Source organism: Vitis vinifera, chromosome 11 (genome assembly GCF_030704535.1).
Source record: "Vitis vinifera cultivar Pinot Noir 40024 chromosome 11, ASM3070453v1".
NCBI lineage: Eukaryota > Viridiplantae > Streptophyta > Magnoliopsida > Vitales > Vitaceae > Vitis > Vitis vinifera.
The window spans coordinates 2,587,604-2,608,366 of NC_081815.1; the positions used below are offsets into that span (position 1 = coordinate 2,587,604).

At 34.8% G+C, this 20,763-nt stretch overlaps 2 protein-coding genes across 5 annotated transcripts; both read right to left on the reverse strand.

The window, feature by feature from the left end:
- Window positions 1-378: 378 nt before the first annotated feature.
- Window positions 379-15,618, reverse strand: LOC100255916 (golgin candidate 1). Of its 4 annotated transcripts, none has more exons than XM_010657970.3 (21): window positions 15,356-15,618; window positions 12,151-12,231; window positions 11,711-11,766; window positions 10,976-11,608; window positions 10,797-10,859; window positions 9,238-9,315; window positions 8,912-9,115; window positions 8,023-8,079; window positions 7,825-7,899; window positions 7,652-7,723; window positions 5,554-5,616; window positions 5,347-5,445; window positions 5,114-5,185; window positions 4,817-4,885; window positions 3,389-3,436; window positions 3,170-3,265; window positions 2,982-3,058; window positions 1,540-1,585; window positions 1,355-1,453; window positions 1,228-1,272; window positions 379-1,067 (listed from the first exon to the last, which is right to left on the reverse strand). In XM_010657970.3, the coding sequence occupies exons 1-21, from the start codon at window positions 15,381-15,383 to the stop codon at window positions 996-998; spliced, it is 2,133 nt and encodes a 710-aa protein (XP_010656272.1). In that variant the 5' UTR covers window positions 15,384-15,618; the 3' UTR covers window positions 379-995. The 4 variants fall into 4 exon arrangements, with proteins under 4 accessions (XP_010656272.1, XP_010656271.1, XP_002280503.1 ...); XM_010657969.3 differs by having other exon boundaries at window positions 5,114-5,191; XM_002280467.4 differs by having other exon boundaries at window positions 5,114-5,191; window positions 10,976-11,554; window positions 15,356-15,578.
- A 4,022-nt stretch (window positions 15,619-19,640) lies between these two features.
- LOC100266427 (uncharacterized) lies at window positions 19,641-20,763 on the reverse strand. The gene has a single exon (XM_002283779.4). The coding sequence runs from the start codon at window positions 20,606-20,608 to the stop codon at window positions 20,003-20,005; it is 606 nt and encodes a 201-aa protein (XP_002283815.1). The 5' UTR covers window positions 20,609-20,763; the 3' UTR covers window positions 19,641-20,002.

Here is a 20,763-nt window from a genome sequence, read left to right on the forward strand (position 1 = left end):
TGGTTAATTAAAAATATATTTTTTTTCAAATTATGATTTGAACTGGCAATTACCGAACTTATCCAATCATAGGAAAATGGTGAGACACAATCATAATACCAACCGAACAAAAGATCTAAACAGTTCATCTCTTCTCGGTGGATATATACCAATGATACTTTCAAGTTTCAACCACTGGTGAAAAAGATTCAAGCCATAAAGTATCGCCAAAAGCAAGCTCTGTTCAAAGATTCCAAAATCACCCTATCTCTCTGACAGACTAGACATCCAGTTGATGGTTTTCGACCCTTAGAGCTTAAGTAATTAAAAGGAGTCAAAGGACCACAAAAGAAAAGAAAAAAAGAGGACTGAAAATGGAAAAAGAAGAAAAGGCAGCAATTGAAAAACATAAAGGTTCAATAAATAAAGCAAAGTACACCCTCACTTCCATAGCTTTCTATTTCCCTCCTTCACATCTACATTCCTGGAAATCTAATAAAGCAAATTTCGAGGAAGTGGGAGAATGAGAATCTTTGACAGCCAGTGTAGGCAATTGCCTGATAAATAAAATGAAATTTCATATGTTCATGGAGCAAAGAGTAGGTTGTGATCTGGAATATAGAGGCTCCCACTTTTGAGGTATATATGTTCTTAGTGTCAACAGCAAAACCAAATTTATCATAAAAACATAAGCTTGCCAGTTAACGAAATATATGGACATTTGCATTGGTGTTGCTACATGAAGAGAGTTGCTTCCAATGTGTTGGCATCAACTCCAGCTGCCAATTTCCAACTCCTGCAGAAGGTCCTCTACCACCTGACTCTTTCCTCAAGTAGTTGGATATCGGGTAGACAATGATGTGTACAGACATATGGATTGAAAGGATAAGACCCAGTTTCCCTTTCTGTTTTGTGTTCTTATAATTTTTGTTGAGCAAACCTCAAGCTGCCATTACATTTCTATTTGTTGAATCAATAAATCTGCCTCTTTGACACTGCTTGGAGCAGCTATCGGATCATGGTAAGGTAGGGGTGGCGAGTCCCATAGATTGGGCAACTTCTCTAGATGCCAATTCATCAGCTTGCTCCTGGACATGGCAAGCAACACATTCAGAACAGGAAAAAGATTTGAACAAAAACATTTCTAATTGCAGTGATATTCCATTGAATAAATTTTGTTTTTGTTTCTGTAATATAAGAATCCCTCCTACAAGTGAGTAGATAGCAATATAGTCATACGAATCATACCTGAAGGTGATGTAAAAGGTACATCAAGAAGAGATGCACAAATACCTGCACATGATTATATAAGGTTATCAATGCATTCAAGACCTTCCACATAAATGCCTCTAATTAGATTCTCAAAACTTCCTACCAGATAGAAAAGCAGGAGCAATCGGGCAGTTGGATACCGCCAGAGAAATCTTGTGGCTCTGACAGCCCCTGAATCTAAAAGTTTTGCAGCCTTCTGCAACTGCATGTGGCAATTTTGTACATTCTATGAGATCAGAATAGAGGATACGCAGGAGAAGAGTGGAGTGATCATGCAACACAAGATACCTGTATGCTTGCTGCAGCCATATGGCGGTGATGCAAGGGAAGAGGCCTGTAATTATTACAAAGTGAAAAAAGAATGATATGCTCAGTAACCAAGTAGCAACTGTGATAAAGTGACAAAACATCCATAACTGTATATATGTATGCATCTAAATAGATATGCATGTGATTATACATGTAAGAAGTACAGCCAAAACAAGGATATGAATGAGCAGCAATACAATATAAAATAAGAAAGCACTTGTAAGAAGTTAAGCTAGCACCCAATTAGAGACAGGATGAAAAGAAGTTGTCCATTATGGTCTGCTCATTTGCAAAGAAGACCAAATAACACAGACTTAAGAAGTAATTTGATGTAAGTAGAAAGCCTTACAAGGACTAGTAAGAAGGTCAAAATGAAAGAGGGTCAAGGCTGAGAACAGATCAAGGCACATTATTTGATGGAGCAAAAGGATTTGAGCAGTCAACCCCAAGTAATTGTAAATTTCAAGGCCTTAAGTTCAGTAGTGCTGGGGTTTGCTTGAGGCCTTGTTCTTCTTTCCAAGGTGACCCTCTTTCCTCTCTTTAGCCACAAAAAAGATGGAAAACATTGAAAGGGTCACCCTTTAAATTATTTTCCAAACTGACTCTTGAGTCCTCAACCCAAATACTACTCTCTCATCTTCCAATTTAAAGACTATGCGTGCACTCATCAATGTCTCTTCCCATCTATAACCCAGCTCACTGATTCCCATAAGGAAGCTGTTTGTACATGGGAATGACCTCTTTTCTGCAATCAGCATATTGAGCTGAGCATACTCTCTCTCATATCCCTATCCAGTGGCACCATCTGCACGTTTACCAGGCCATTGTCAATTTGATCCTAGATTCACCAATTGCAGAATCTAGAATCATTAAGTGCTCTTTGTGTAACCTCTTTTGTGCAGATATCTGCCTTTGTACTGACTACCCTTGCTGACTGATGAATAGTTCTGATATTAATGAGAGGGTGATTTTGCATTAGAAGGGATAATATTTAGTAGGCCTATCCAGTGATTTCAGTATGCGTATACATACATATGTAGAGACATACATGACAGCATTCAATAGAAAGATATGTAGAGGCTCCTGTGCAGCCTCTAGATAAGGTATCAAAAGCAAAAGCCAGATCATCTACTCGGAGTTTATGTACAACAAAGTGAACTCTAGTTATGACAAGCTAAAAGGCCATCTTTAATAACTGAGGAACCAAAAAATTTAAAAAAAAAAAAAAATGATAGATAAACCTTTTTTTGGTCCCTACTAAGACTCCAACTTGGAACCCTCCCACAACCCTGCCCTATCTACTTACCACTTGAGCCAGGCCTCAAGGGCAATAACCAAGAAACAAAATGTATCTGTATTTGATCAATAAGACATTGAAAATTTCAAAGGAAGCATAATCTAATCAAGAAGAAACAGCATACTCAAGTGCTTTTATGTCAGTGTCGTCTTCCCAAGATGCTGAACCACGGCGGGAGGTTCTACTTCTTTCTGCTTCTACCTGTTCAATAAAATTGTGAATTCATACGCAAAAGAGATAGATTAGAAGAATGAATCCAGGATTTTAGGTTACTATTAAACCGAGCAGCATAGTACAGCTAGAAACCGAGACCTGTGCTTCTTTAAGACGTTTGACCTCTTTCTCCAATTGAAACCCTGCTGCAGCTTTTTCACTAGCCATGGCTTCTAGCTGTGTTTGCTTGTTGTACTGAATCATAGATAATAAATTTTGCATCTAAGAATTTAACACAATTTATTGGCCTTATAGCATGACCAAATGAGCAATTAAGCAATCTTAAGAATACATAACTACATCATGGGTTTGACATACCAATAGGTCAGTTAGTTCACGGTAGCGTTTCTCCAGCTCCATATGCTCCTATTGGAAAGCAGTAAAAGCAATGAGGGCAGTTCTTAACATCAGAAGACTCGAAATGTTTTATACTTTTATTATGATTAGTCAGTTTTAAAAAGAAAATTGGTAGAAAACAGAATTAACACCATGCCACAAGCAAGACCATCCGTCATCATACTTAAGCTAATAAAAGGGAAAAAAGATGTAGAATACATAGAGGATATCAACCATTATATTTCACAACATGCCGCATCGAAAGCTTCAACTTCACAATTTTTACTAGGTTGCCCCTCCTGAGTTTGTTTTCTGTTTCCCATTGCCTACCAAGTGGCCTCTCCTATTTTCTGAGGGTATGGGTAACTTAGCTATGGCATCTGAGCTTGAGCATCCTGACAGGAGGTGAGGAGTTTGGTACGGAGGAGGGGCTTAAGATTCACATGAGGATGGCAGCACATAGGACTTTTCTATGTTAATTTGGTGATGTGCGATAAAAACAGAAGATTGGACCAAGGAGTGCATTCAAGATGATCTAAGGCAATGGGAGGTTCACTTCCTTGGATTTCATTGATATATTGGCCTTAGCCTAAGGCTGGTCAGACTTCACTTTTTTCCTTTCTTGTGTACCTGAGCTGCACCCTCTTTTGTTAAGCCACCTGTTAATAAATTATCTTTGCCTGTAAAAAAAAGGCTTAGCTCAAAAAGGAGAAAATAGAGTGTGTGAAACAACTAACAAGACACTTTAACAGTATACCTCCACAGTGATACAGCCCATAGATGGCCAAATGGCAGAAAAGGAAATCATTTAGCCCCATAGTGAGATGAGGCTTTGTTGAATCAAGTATGTCTACTATTCATACAGATGTTACATGGCCACTCTAAAGCATAACAGGCATTGGAAATGACATGATAAGCGTCCAGGTACAATTATGTTATTGACATGCCTACTTATTGACATTTATCAATTAATGTGTCCAATAAAGAAAAAGAAGTGCCTGGTTCAGTTTAAATTACCTTAGAATCCAGTGATCAATTTCTTTGTTGCATAGATACGATTGAAGTACCCATTTTTCACATTCCATCGATCAGGGTACAGATGAGGAAAAATGGAAATTGGGGTATTTAGTCATGACTCATATCCCTATATTCTAGGTCCCAGGAATTAAACAAATCTGACACCTAGATGCACACCAACACCCAACAATTGTACCAGAGTCCATGCAAAATCATACTTTATTCATTACAATACATGAAAAACCAAATATGATACTGATGCCCAAATGTATTGATTTTACCTGGAAATATATATTGGCAATATATTTGTGTTACCTAAAATAAAGGGGACCATATGCTAGAGGTAAAAAAAATAGAAATAGAAAAAGAGAAAGCACAAAACCAGAACAGTACCTGACGTGAATAATGCTCTGCATCTCTTTTCATGGCAGCCATTTCAACTCTCATTTTTTGCAATTCAGCCTGCAAATAGATAAAGAAAACATGGCAAATAGATTCTTAAATTGCAGTTTTCGCAATTCAAAATTAACTTAAATCATTATATAATGAAAAAGCCAAACTTAATAGCCTATATGCCACCAAAATATCTGAAGTATCAATCATGACCATGGAAGCTTCCCTCCTCCAATTGGAGAAGACAACAAGAACAATGTTTTTTGGGAAAGAAAAAACAAACCATAATAAACTTGCCTCCATAGAAGAAAGCTTGGCCTCTGCATCTCTTTGACCTTGGCGTGCACGTTCCACCTCTTCCTGCCATGCCTGCATCTTGACATTCAAAAATTTGACTGATTATATAGATACCAGCTGAAAGACAGTGTGCCAATATCATAAGCTGTGCAGCCAAGTTTGCTAAATGATCATTATCAGGTTTATAATATATTAACAACAAACAGGCCTAGTTTACAGTTTATAATGCATACCTGAATCACTTGATTGGCCTCTTCAGGGGATTTCTTTTGTCCACGGCGAGCACGAGCTTCCATATCATGCAGTTCTTGATTTAAAGTTGCACATTCAACCTGATGGCATAAAATAATGATAACCCCAATAGCTAAAAACTGTTTGTTCATCTAAGGAACAGAAAATAACACTTTAACAAATGAATATTCAACAATATTCCTATTTACCTCAAGCAGTGCGACCTTCTGCTCAAACTCTGCAGCCTTCGCTGTCCTCTCATCTGCTACTCTCTAAATAAGGAAACAGTTAGCCAAATATAGTAAAGATGATAAACATTATGGCCAAACTTTCCCTGGCTAATGAAAAAGGATTAAAATGTATTGCCTTTGCCAATGCAATAATGCATTACAATTGTGGAATTCCAAATTCCAGATTATGCCCCATAGAGCGGTAATGCTTTATCCAATCACAATCACCAAGTTTCATTCATTTACAAACGTGCCTTATAAGCCCAAGTGCGAAGCAAGATTAAAAGTAATCAGGGATCACTGATTAGTTGAATCTATGGTGGGACTGTGTCCCAATTATTTTGATCATGGAAAAATAAAAAATTACTAATAAGATAAAACTCTAAAACAGTTGTATTGACCCATATAAGAATAAGAACAATAAGGGACAATTATCAATGAAGTCATCCTTATTAGGAAACACCCCCATCAACCTCTACAAACAGGTGAAGCCCATATCAAGAAATTCTGAAGAACATTCTTGTTCAATTCTGCAATTTTCAAGCCTAGGGAAGCTCTAGTAGATTAAAGCCATAAAGAGAGAAGATGGAAAGAACTGCCACTTTGAGGCCCTGAAGAGAGCCAACCAAAGTTATAGGCACAACATGGACAGGATAGAAAGCTGTGCTGCATCAAAGATTGTCCTGGGTTAAAACTCTAAAGCTCCATAAGATTTTGTTGTGTAGGCCTAGAGACACCCAACCAAAGAAGATACCGGGTGCCTTTAAAACCTTGGATCAAAGTTTTGAACAAGAAATTTTTCTCATGTGTATGTATTCATGTTAATAAATGAAGAGATTCTTAGGCAATGCTTTTGAAAAACAATTCTAAAAAACAGCTTTCAAGAATAGTTTTTGAAAATTGTTCTTTAATATTTTGTAAAAGAAAAGTTTGTTTGGGAATCTGAAATGTTTTTAACATATTGTTTATGCTTTTAAATATGTTTTAAAAATAACTTTAATGTGTAGTGTTTTATTTTTAATCATTATCTATATTTGTATAATTATTTTTTAAAACAATCATTAGAAAACAACTGAAAATAATAAAAACATGTTATTTGGAAACACCTTATTTTTTGTTTTTAAGAATAGAAAACTGTTCGAGTCTTTTGGTTGTTAAACACGTTTTCTTGTTTTTTTTGTTTTAGAGAACAAAAAACTGTTTTCGAAAATAGTTACCAAACAACACCTTAAATTCATAAAAGGGTAGCATCAGTGGCAAGACAGTAGATAGTACTCTGTACTGCATCAACAAGGCAAATCAGGATCGACCTGTTGCCTGTGGGATGCTCTTTAACTAGATTTCTTGGTTTGGCTAAGATGATCAGCATTTCATTACTTCTAGTTACCAAACTTACCAAAATAGGCCAAAAGCTGCTTCTCTCCTACTATGATTTTCAAATTATTACATTCCTTTTAAAACCCATATCAAGATCCATTATGCATTTGTACTTATTCATTGTCCTCAGAGGATCTATGGTGACAGGATCCACGCAGAAAATTGTAGGAAGACAGGGAATTACACAAATCACTGGAAGTAATTAGTTCAGAATTCAAGTTATAAGCATATGCATCCTTGAAATCAGAGCAGGATAATTTCTTTTACAGCATTTTGAGTCTGTGAACACGAGAACTAAGCCGTGAAACATGACAAGTTATTTGCCAATCAAAATGTCAGAAAAATATGCATTAGAATGCAAATGACTATAAATTTATGGGATAGGCATTGGGTTAAAGGACACTGAAATTTTTATACAGAACCTTCATTTCCACCCAAATTCCAGACAGCATGAATTCAACTACATCTATGAAATCCATGGCTTAAAAGCCCAAGGAGTAATCAAATTTATAAATATTGCAACATACTCCATTGATAATTGACATAGACAAATAGTCATCACTATTGTATACAAGCTTCAAAATAATTATGTGCAAAATATTCGAGGGAAACATCATGTATCGAGTTCAAAGAAGTGAGATTTACTAGCTAGTACTACTTTAGGCAATAAGTCACAAACATTACAAGGTCCTTACAGTACCTGGATCCTGGCAAGGGCTGTGGACGCTTCCACTGCTTGGTGTTCCAACTCGACCTCCCTTTCCATAGCAGCCTGTTTATTAGGATAGATTATCACAATGCAAGACAACAATAACAACAAAAAAGCAACAACCAAAAATGTACTTAAAAAAAGGAACTATTCTAAATACAAACCATTTTGGTAGCATGGTGTGCCGCACGCTCTTCTTCTGCTCTCCGTTCTGCAGAAGCCAGCTCCTCCCGCAGAGCCTATTAGATAAGTACATCCTCACTAATCTAAGAATTTCATGGTTGAGAAAAAATATGGGTTCAAGGATAGGTTAAGAATCCACTTAAGACAAGTTGCATGCTTGAAAGAATAAATTGATATACCTGCATCATCCGCGTCTCTGTCAGTTCCCTATTTCTCATAATAGACTCCATATTTGCCTGATGAAAAGTAATGCAAGGGTTACAAAAGCCATAAATATTTTTATATCCATGTTAAGAGGATGCACAACATAGATTACCAATGAAAAATAGAACAGTAGAGGGTATATCAACATGGGCGAGATGATAAAAGAAACAGAACAAAGTACTCCAAGAGGAATGGCAATAGATCAGGTTAATGGTGCAACATGCACCCCATCCCGCCCCCTATGGGTACTAGCTTGGGATGAAGATATTTAGTGTCAGATCAGCATTTGGAGGGAGAGCAAAATAAGAAACCTGGATCTGACTTTTTATGGGTAGTTGAGCCAAATTATTGATATATTTTCAAAATTAGCAAAATGTGGAGTTAGGCATATGGCTTCTTTTGTATGAGATTTTATACTTATGAGAATTGTAGCTAGATCTGACTTTTTGAACTAGCATACATTCATCTGCCTTTTTTTATCAGACTTTGTATAGAACATTGTCCACTTTTTGAAAGGATTTCTCAACCTTCTTTATACTTCATATTTCAATGCAATAAAATCATTGTTTCTTATAGAAAAACAAAAAAAAATGAAAGCTGAATCAATTTTGCTTCCTATAGGTATCACTCATTGGGTGTTATTTTACATATAATTTTAATGTGCATTTGTTTTTCATAAATACATAATCCATCAACTAGAATTCAATTGGGTTGGTCAAATAACCCACCATGCCCCTTCTCCTATCAGCAAGGGTCTAGACAAATAAAATCAGAATGGGTATAATTGAGACGGATATTTCAAATATCTAATCATAGGGGAAAAGCTAAAAGATCATTCATTAAAAACATGGGAGTGTGATGAACCTGCATGGAAGCCAGATTTCCTTCAGAAAAAGCTGCTTGTTTCTTAAGTGCATCCATAGAATTGACAAGTGCTTCAATCTCAGAGTTCTTTGCAGCCAAAGCCTCAACCATAATTGACTCTACTTTGCTCACTTCAATTTTGGATGCAGATAAATCTTGCTGTAGTTGCTTTATGCGAGCCTCATATGAGTTACTAAGCTCTTTCTGTTAAAGTAGAAATTAATCAGTAAAACACCACTCGTTGAATAGCATTAACATGTCCCAGGTACAAGTATAATTGAAACTTCCACTTAATCCCCAAATGAAAAATTGGCATGGTGTTTCACCTCTGCAGTGAGAAGTTCTTCCAACTGTGCATTTTCAGATTTGCATTCTTGAAGACGGGTTAAAAGTCCAGCACAAACCTGAATATCAATAGCATGCATTAAGATTTGCTTCCAAAAGGCAAAACATTTGACAAGGAATTCTATCAAATAAGAAAATATGATTATATAGAAGCCATAACCACAATATTATAGTGTATACTGTTGATCAAACCAAGAAACATATATCTACATTCTTCAGTAAAACAAGACATGTGTGGTCTGATACTAGAGAAAATAAGAATCCACATTTCCCCTCAAGTGGTCTAAGGGCATCTATAATGTCTCATGCACGTAATCTGAAACAATTGAGCATAGGAACAACTTGTGTCATTAAAAAGAAAAAAAATCATGAAGACAACATCCAATTGGGGATAGGTAGGTATACAGAATGTAAATCTCACCAATTTTAAGCTTTTCTTCAATGAAAACATAATGTTTGGTTACTCAACTGTAATTTAACAATGGGATTGTGTAGGTTCACCTACTTCAATCATAGAAGAATTAGAGGCATGAACCTGCAAGGTTTGAACAAAGAATAGATGAATTTATGGAGGATTTTCCTCTTGCCTTGTTCTGGTTATTCAAAGGAGTTGCAACAATATGATATTTCATAATACATAAGACTTCATGATTAAGGCATTAAGAAGGATTGTTTGAATAAATAACACTTCTGTAAGTAAGGCATCAAGGAGGTCATCTTCAGCCCTTTCATCTTTAATTATGTTTATTCACAATTCTTAAGTTAAACTTGTTTAATTATTGTATATATTGAGAAAAAAAAGGCCAATAGAGACATAAATTTTAGCTACAATTGTGTCTTTTTTTATATTTTAAAAAAAGGCTACTTGAAGAAAGCAAATAAATGTAATTCAAATCCTTCTCCAACAAGGTACCAGGCCAAACCTAAAGCCACAAACTGTAGCTACAACTTCTTAATTTTTATTAAAGAAAAGCCACTTGAATCAAACAAGTAATTTAATTCAATCCATATCCAACTCAGTAATAGATCTAAACTAAAGACACGAAATAAATTTTGTTTCCTTTCCCAGTAATTTCACTCCTCATTTTCTTTTAATTTAGTAGTTAGATCTTCCAAAACATTTAGTCAAATGCAAGTGTTCACCACCTTGCCTCTCAAGTGATTGCCAATGGCTACAAACTTGTTACAGCTAAGTTATTAACAGAGAAATGATTCCAGCAGTGTCTATCAAAGTAAAAATATACTTGCAGTGGTATTATTGAGTTAATAACGAATCTTGATATCCAATCGGAGGAAAATATGGAAGCAACTATTCACTGTTGAATATCAGATAGATTCTGTAAAGGATTGGTTATTTAAGTATCTATTTAGAAAAAATTATTGCATTTGCCAGTTGATATATTGGATAACTCTGATAAAAACCATAGAAAACTATTTTAACAGGAAAATAATAAGGGTAAAGCAACATTCCTGCACAATTAATACTAACTATAGTCAACATTAGCAACAATGAAAAAGGGGACATAATACCATATCTTACCCTAGTTAATCTCGCCTCTTTTGACTGACCAGTGGAAACTGCAGTCTTAAGAAGTCCTTGAGCCTGCACATCAGCTAAAGGAGCTAGTAAATGACAATTGTAAACAACTGATGCACATGGCAATCCAAAGCACCAAATAAAGCATACCAAGATGTGGTTCCCTATGGTAAATACTTTACCTCATCAAGTTGGTCCTGTAATTTCATTGGAGAAGCATCACCCTTATGCTCCTGTTGCTTTTTTTGGTTGGAAATTGTTTCAACCTTGATTTCAGAATCATTTGATTGTGTATCACTGCTACTAGGTGCATCAACATTTACAGATTGAGATCCCTCTTGGTCAATCTGTGAGGGAACATCTGCATCTCTGGACTTGATATTCTGGCCTGCTTCGACTGGATGATCTTCACTTACAATCTCAACTCCTGCTGTTGGGGAAAATGAAGTAGGCTGTCCTTCATTAGCATCAGCTTTATCATTGACAAGCTCACCATTTGAAGTTGATGCAATGGCTTCAACATCAGTAACAGTAGGCGCAACTTCTGGAAGATCAGCTTCAGGTTTAACCATATCATTTGGAAGTGTCTCCAATGAAGGAATGCCAAACACGGAGGCATCTTTATTGCCATTCTGCAGCTGTTCATTATTTGCTTGGGCTGTAGAGTTACTGGATGTGGTTTCATCATTTTCAAATGATCGAGTAGCCCTATCTTTATCAGGTGCTATATCTGATACTGCTGGTTGTGTGCCAGTTTGCACCTGTGCAGTATCATTTATTTTAGAAGGTTCATTTGTAGAGAGTCTCTTTTGAGCCTGCAAATAACCTACTTGTAAGATAAATCACTTAATTCAAGTTGTCAAAGCTATGAATATTTTGAAGCACTATGCTAAGGATAGAGTTATATTGCCAATTACCTTTGACTTTGATTTTGGTTTTGTCTTCTTGGTTTGTGATCCTTGTCCATTAGAATCTTAATTCAAAATTTGAAAAAGAGAGAGAGAGAGAGAGAGAACAGAAAAAAGAAAAAAGCATGAGATATTGCTATTTAACAAAGTCAAACCTCTATAGCTGGGCGATATGATATATCACCTTAACAAATGTAAATACAATGTATAGATATATACACATAATTACATAAATACATATAGCAAGAGAATGACACACATCATAATCATCATTAAACAATTACAATTGAGGAGAATGGCAAGATAAGACTACTAGGTCCTTAACATTCTGTTGCTTCAAGAAAACCCACAGTAGATCAACTAAAAGCATGAACAGATGTTTAAAGTGAGGAGCCTATCTTCAAAACTGATGTGTAACAAAAAGATGCATTGATATTCAAGATTTATACCTGGTGCTTGACCATCATGCTGCTCATCTGACAACTCACTGACAACCAGCTTTGCCCTTCGATCAACAACTTCAAACAAATCTAATCCAAAATAATTACAAACTTTAGATGTTTAGACAAGTATAAGTGTTCCACAAGATTAATTTTTATATTATGTATTGAATCAATTAGAAAATGCAAGAAAGAAATGCAAAATTTTGTAGGGCTTCTAGGTCCTTCAGGCTTCACTCAAGTGGCAAAGAGTTGGAAAGATTGGGGGGTTTGATGTTTGAGTCCATGTAACATAAAAGTAAAAATAATAATAATAATATAATAAGAAGGAGAAGAAGAAGAAGAATTACCCATCAAAAAAGAAATTGCAGTGCTTAATGTGAATTTGGAAATATAATTAATTAAACATACACGCACATATAATAGCCAATGGATTACAATTCCCAATCATACTAAAAGGACTTCACCATTGAGTAGAAGCTAAAGAAAAGGTTTTGACACATGCATAAATTATATTTCAAGAGTCAAGCTTAAAACAGGTGATGGTAAATGTTGTTGCAAATAGACATCTTATGTTGCCTTTAAACATTGAAGAAAAGAAGAAAATGCAGTAGGTGAAAAAATAAGGTCTATGAAATAAATCATGATAGAATGCTTAAAGAATTTCCAATTTTATTCCACATTACTTAATATCATGTTAAGGTTCCATTTGGATCATGAAAAGTACGAGGAAAATGACAAGGAGAAGAAAAGGAGGAGGAAAAAAGTGAAGGAAAATGAAATAAGTTTGAGATCAATAAGTTTATTCTGTCTCATCCTTCTCCAACTTTATTTCTCTTTCACATAACCATTCTAAAAATAATGCCTAACAAAAGAGTGGACTGAAGTATATATGGTGTATACAAAGGCACCACAAGTTCATACCAAGTGGGGGCACACACACACACACACACAAAAATATATGTATATATATCCACTGCATTGAGCTTAGCTAGTTAAGAAAGTCCAGCATGGACAAGGAACCAACTCCTATGTACACTCTAGCCTATTCCAAAAAATTATGCATAAATGATTGTTTGAGTGCTTGATTTATTTTTTTAGTATTCTCAAACTCTCACCCATTTATCTCCTTCCATATGGTCTAAAATAGGCATAACGAAGCAACTCTCCAAGTTTTCTTCCTCTTGCTCCCTACAAAAGATCCATGTGAACTCAAGAGGGCCTTCTTTACTCAAAAGTGCATAACCCACTTTATTCCAAACAAAACAAAAATCAATTGCCACAAGATTACCGCTTTTGAGCTTTGAAGGAGGATATGATCTATTGTTTCTTCTTCTTCTTTGCATATGATACTAATTCAGGATCATACTCCTCTCCTTTTAAGCTAGTCCAACTTCAATATCCTAACCCAAGCAGATTCCCAACAAAAAAAACTGACTCTCAGCTTCATCAGAAGCCAAAAATTACAAACAATGTTGTAGGGGAAGGTCCCTGTTCTTTCAATGGATAAGGTGGAATACAGTGATCTAATTAAAAAAAGGTCACACTTCAATGCCACTTTCTTTTCAATATCCCTGTCAATAGACTGCAACTGCAATTGCAATTGCAATTGCCTAAAAAAGGCCTCCACCCCCTCTAGCTCCCAATCATGGAGTTCTCTTGAGAGTCTAGGGTTCTAACATCCCCCTTCCCCTCATGATCCCACACCTTCACTACCTACGCATCCTTGGCGTTGGCTATAGAAAACAAAGTAGGAAAATCCTCCACTAGGGAAAATCCCCACACCACTTATCTGTCCAAAATTTCACCCTCAACCCATTGCCCACCTTAAACCCAGTCCTGTTCTAGAAAGCCTCCCACCTACTTCTACTTACCTTACACACTCCCACTTTGTACCTTTCCCTAACAACACTAAAGCGCCATCCTCCCTCTTTCTTACCATATTTTCTTATAATCACCTTCTTCCAAAAAGAATCTCTCTCTATGGAAAATCTCCAACACCATTTACCTAGGAGCACTTTATTGGGGATGGACAACCTTCTAGTGGCCAATCCCCCCTTCCTCTTGTCCATCTAAATTTTCAATCAATTTACTAGATAAGGTTTTTTCTCCGAAGTCCCCCCCCCTGCAATAGGAAATCCCTCTTATTCAGCCTTAAGCCAACCTTTCTAGGGATTGCAAATAATGACATAAAATAAGAAAAAAAAAATACTGTTTTTTATAGTGTTTATCTTGCCCCTTTTGATAAGTATTGTCTCTTTCATAAAACAAGCTATTTTTAGCCCCTTTTATCACTGTTATTCCTCTTTTACATAGAGAATGAATTACATAGAGAATGAATAATTTGAAAATATATAGGTTTTTAGATCATTTTCAATAATGCTACACTATTCTTTGTATTTTCAAGGTAAACCAAATAAGAGATTTTAAGATTACTTCTTTTCTTGCCAATCAATCCAAATTGAATGTAAAAAAAAAAAATCACATGGATGTCAATACATGAGACTATTCAGTGCCACAAATCGAAGAACAAAGTTTCTAAAACCCAATTCTTCAATGGAGAAATCCTATTAATTTGAGCCATGACTAAGGTTTTTAGTCTCATTTTCTCCTTCCCAATCAATTTGGGCCATGAATCCATGAAAATTCAAAAAAAAAAAACAGCGAGATCTGGCACTTCAGTTTTAGGGGCATCATGTATCCAGCCATAATGTGTCCACAGGCCAACCAAAATCAATGTCAGGCAACACAACACTGACATTTAAAATCATAATACAAACCAAAACACAGAACAACTGTTTGTGAAAAAATTTCCTTCCATAAAACTGACCTCAAACTAACCTCGAAGATTTAAAGAGTTTCGTCTAATTCTTATTGTGTCAAGAAATTTCAAAATGCACCTAGATCAACCAAAAACCAATAACTCAAAACATATACAGCTCGATTTGTTTCCATTTGGAGATTTTCGTTTTGGCCCCTGTTCCCATTCGTTTCTCAAGAACTTGCGCACTTCCTTCAATAGAAAAATCAAGTACTCTTTCTTTGAACACTAAACATGTTCCAAAACGGAACATTATTCAATTCACTGCAATGAATTTGCAATGAACAACGAATTTCAACAACAAAAGAGCTTCAGATCAGACTCAAAACACATTAAAAAAAAAAAATCTCAAATTCGATTCAATCACATAAGTCGAAGCCATGAGATCCGTACCTTCTGCAGCTTTGAGCCACGAAGCCATTGAAACAATGGTGCCCTAGAGATCGGTCATAGGAGTATTGAACCCAACGGCTCCAATTAAGGGGGGGTTTGGTCTGATACCTGCAAGATCTCAATGGTGCGATGAAACGACACCGTTTGGGTGCGGTCGTAACAGGTCGTTTTGTAAATGTGTATCACAACTCCGTGTCGTTTGTTGGAGGCCTAGAGCGAGAGTAAAATGGAAGAAACACGGATCTGTTCAGGTGGTATTCAACCTACCGGATTACCGATGCTCCACCAATCTACACAATACAAGTGGCAAGAAAGATTGGGCTAAAATGGGTTGGGCTTGCTCAGACGGTGAAAATTGGGCTACTCCAAAACCTAATAATTTATAAAATGGGCCGCTGGCTTGCTAAATTACTTCCAATCCTTGAATCATATAAAGCCCAAACCAGAACAACTTGATAATTCCTTTTATACTAATAAAAAATAATAATCCTTTTATAATTGCGAACAAATGAAAATAAAATTGGTGAAAATTAATCAAAATATTATAAATTTTGGGACTTGGAAATTCCTAATAAAAATTTGAAAAAAAGAATTGAGAAAAAATATAATTTTATTGTAAAATAAAATATTAAAAATTAAATATCTTAAAGTGACAAAATAAATCTTTAATTATTAATTTAATAAAATAACTATTCATAAACTCAAAGTTTAACTATAAAAAAACTTTAACAATTTGATCTAATATAATTAAAAACTACTAAAGACTAAAATTCTTTTTTTATCATTTTCTATATTTTTTTATATTTCAATAAAATAATATATAATATAATTATAAATAATTAATAATAAATATGTCCAAGTTTCGAGGAGTTGCTCAGAGATTTAATAATTATTAGACATTTGAAGCGTGCTTACAATAGAAAGATTTTCAAAGATGCAATTAAGAAGACATTAAGTCAAAAGAAATTAAAGAGGGATGAGAAAACATCCAATAAATAATATTCTATTATTATATATTTTTTTAGTATCTTTTTATTAAGTTGTTAGTGAATTAGGGATGATGTTAGATCGTATTTTTCATTTGTACCCCTTAAGTCTTCTAAATTCATCCAAGTATTAAAAGTGTTTTTAGGAAGTACTTTTAATCCAAAAAAACGTTTTTAAAAGAAAATTAGAGTGTGTTTGATAGTAATTTTAAGAAACGTTTTTAACTTAAAAATGTTTTTTTTTTAAAAAAAATTAGATGTTTAATAAATTTTAGGAAATACTTTAAAAAAATCTGAAAAATAAATTATAGTGCCAAAAAATCACTTATAGTGTTTTATGTGAAAAACACTTGTTAGATGATTCTTCTGATATCACTTTTAAAGAAAACATTTTTATTAGAAACAATTCGATTAGAAACATTATCAAAACGTATTTTAAGAACTCATTTGGTAGTGATTATAAGAAGTGTTTTTAATATTTATAATACTTAAAAATTTTGTTATTCAAATGTTAAAAATATTATAAATATTTTCTAAAATCATTATCAAACATACTTTTAAGTATTTGACAAAATTTAATAAACACCTTTAAAATTTTAAAATTTGGAAAATCAGTAGAAATTTTTTTTGTAATGTTTTTGAAAGAAATATTTTGTAAATATTCTCTTAAAAAAGAGAAAACAATTCTATTTAAAACATTAGAAAAAAATTTTGTAATGTTTTTAGAATAAATATTTTATAAATATTCTCTTAAAAAAAAGAAAACAAATCTATTTAAAACATTTCAAATAAAAATATTATTAAATACATTCTTAATTTCATTATTCTCCACATCAATTTTTCGTTTTTTCCCATCCCTATCCTTTTTTTTTATTTTTTTTTTGTCGCAATAAATATCCAAGTAGCATATAAAATTTAAATTAAAAATAATATGAAGATGCATTTGCCCTTTTCTTAATGGATTACTCTTATAAGTTTTTCCCCAATTTTGTTAAGCATTTGTATGATTAAAATTGACTGGTCAAGACTAAAATGTTAAGATTGCTCCATTCATCATCCTGCGTGAGCATTTTCATCCTTTAACTTAATGATGGAATTTTTATATGATGCAAGTGGGCATTATGACACATTATTGTTTTTAATTAGAGAGACCAAATTCCATCCAGGTCAAAGTTCAAAGCAATGTTATTATTAACCCTAAGATTTGAAACTTTACCAGAGCATACTCGTAAAAAAAATTAAGGTTATGTTTGATTCCTTAAAAACATAAAAAAAAAAAAAAAAAAGTCAATAAATTAAATTTTCTCTTTGTACTAATTTGAAAAAATTAATTAAAATTTTATATGTTTTCAAATTATTTCATTTTTATTCAAAATAGTTAAAACAAATAAAATAAATTTAAAATAATTTATTAATTTTAAATTTATTTTTTATTTCCTTCCATTTTTTTCTCTATATTTTTTCCTTCTCATTTTCTCTTAAATTTTTTCGGGTCCAAACATATTATTAATCTTTATATAAAAGAGTTAAAATAATTAAAATGAATTTCAAATAACATATAAAAATAATTTATTTCCTTTTTCTAGTATTTTTTTTTTCAAAATTTTCAAATAATCAAACATACCTTAAGAAGTAACAGATTCTTCACATTTCTCTTTGAGCAACCAAACAAAACCTAAAAAGTCACGGAATTTAAAAAAAAAGAAATGGAGGCTTAGTCATAAGAAAGAAAAGTTGGATGGACTCCTAAGTTGGACACATCCCCCTCTCTAGCTTACAGTCTTACCTAACAAAAGTTGTAAAAGATAACAGCTCCACATGCACTGTGGGTCTGCACCCTGATCAACCACACCTTAAAGAAGAACTACACACACATACACATACATTATTTGCCATGGAGTACTCTTCAAAGAATCAAAAGTGCTTCCACCAATACAATAAGCTTAACCAAAAGCAAAGCCCTAGAGCTTTAACTTACTTCTCCCTCAGCTTTTCAAATAAAAAAGATACACCCATCAACCCATCGACCCCACAATTCATCCACATGCGGCACGCGTCTTACTATTCAACCTTGATGTGCATACACAAAGACAAAGTTGATAGCTTTTGCTTCCCATTAATATTAATTCTTGATTTCGACCTCTCACATGCCAAATGTCATTCACCAAATGGTCAGATTAAACAATGGTGCGTGACATGAAAGAAATTAGATATTTTATAAACAAAAGGGGAAAAAGGAAAATTAAAGCGACACCCATTATAAAATATATATCAATGGAGAATGTTGATTATGTATCATCTATGTATGAAGTTGTGTACAAGATAAGCATGAAGAAAGGCTAATTATTATCTTGAGGGAGAGAGAGAGAGAGGGAGGGAGGAGTCTTTAGTGCTTGAGAGAGACTCTTCTTCAATCATATAGAACTAGCACCACAATTTTCCACCTACTCTTTATTAGAGTCGTTTTCTCCAACCAGCCACACTTTTTTCCTTTTAATTTGTTCAAGATATAAATCCAAACTAATGTGATTTCATTTTTTTAATGCATGTACATACTATATACATCCAAAAATTAGAAATTCCCATCATCAATACGTATGTATGCATGCATATAAACATATATCCATGCATGAATTAAATCATATATGAGATATTATCATTTTTGAGTGTTGTTATTTCATAGTGTAGTTTGAAATGGGTTCAAAACAATGCATTAATTTTTTTAGTTGGGCACTTGATATGACAAGACATGCATGCATGTGCCAATTATTAACGGTACCAACAAATATCATTATTACATATTGTTTTTTCTTTGTTAACAATGTTGTATTTGTGCTAATTATAGCAATTTCATTGTTGTGATTTTCTAGCCACGTGGCACTAATAGAGAGGAGGTAAAAAATAATCAAGCACTAATTCATTCGATTCAAATAAGTTAGTTAAATTCGTTAAATGTTTGATCATAAAGGTTAAAATTTTGAAATGGGGATGTCACGTGAAAGTCAGGGAAGAAGAAGCAGAAGCTTCCCTCGTGGTGCGGTAAAGTTCGAAAGGCGATCGAGCTATATGCATGAGTATGTGCAAAATCTCAAGTGACCGACTGATATGGATGAAGATGATGCAGTGCCTTTGAAAATTTACGACCCAAAAAAAAACTGTTGCAGAGATAATAAATCCGAAGGTGCAACCCACCAACCTCGAAAGACAATACATTAAAAACTCGAAAATGGATACTCTCTTTACCATGCATGATGTCCCACAGGTCTCAAGCTTTATGAAAAGAAGAGATCAACTGGATATACACGTTGGGATATTGTCTTTCTTTTTTTCTTTTTATTAAGTAGAATACATATTGTCATTAAGGCAAAATATGAAGGGAAACTGAAAAGCTAAAACAAAACTGTAATTATTTGGTGGTCGGTTATGAAAGTTTGAGCATTGAATCTGAGTAAACCGTGGGAAACTGATGCATATCAGAAAAAGTCAGTCAAGTATGTGCAGGTGTTTTGACTTTCACTGATACGAAAAATAGGAATCGGTTTGTTTACTCAATGCGGAGATGCAGAAACTATCACACCGGCTACAAGCTCTGGAAGACAATCAAACTGAGAACATTGTGTGTTGAAGATGGAAATGGGGTTGGGGGTTTTTTGGGTTTTTATCAGGTAGCCCACATGTTGTTGTAAGGGGATTCTAGGGCAGACATCATCTTCTGGAGCTTCAAATCTTTGTGGAACTTTCTGATGAACTCCTCCGCCGCCTTGTCCACCTGGGGGTCCTCGTCTGTGTCTTTTATGGGGAAGGGCGAGTCCGTGACCCGGAGCTGCCGCACCATGGGGCTGCGGCCGAAACCCGGCAGCGTCAACGGGGAGGCCTCCACCATTTCGTTGTTCAACATCTCGAGCACCCTCTGGACTGCACACACCGTGGTCACGTCGTCGTAGCGGGTGGAGTGGTGGTGGCGCTTGCGCTTGTTGAGTTGAAACGGGTAGTGGAAAGGGTAGGCGGGGCTGTTGCTGCAGCTGAACTCGTACTCTTTGGGAGAGACGAAGGAGAGGGCGTCGTTGGAGCGGCAGCTCAGGGAGGAGTGGTGATGGAACATGAGGTTCCCGAGGGCTTTTCCGGCGATCTTGCCTCGCTTGAACATGAGGTGGAGATCAACCATTAGCTTCCTCTTTGATATCCCTTTTCTTAACATGAATAACGCTACACGCACAATGTTCCATAGCTTCTTGGCTATGGCTGGTGGGGTCGGTTCAACTTCCATTTTCAGAGAGAGAAAGTAAGAGTTTCTGTAAATTTCCAGAGAGAGCAAATGAGGATCTTGAGAGAGAGAGAGAGAGAGAGAGAGAGAGAGAGATTTAGAGATGAGAGAGGGTTTTGGGTGGGTTGAAGACCAGGCAAGAGAGATGTATTTAAAGG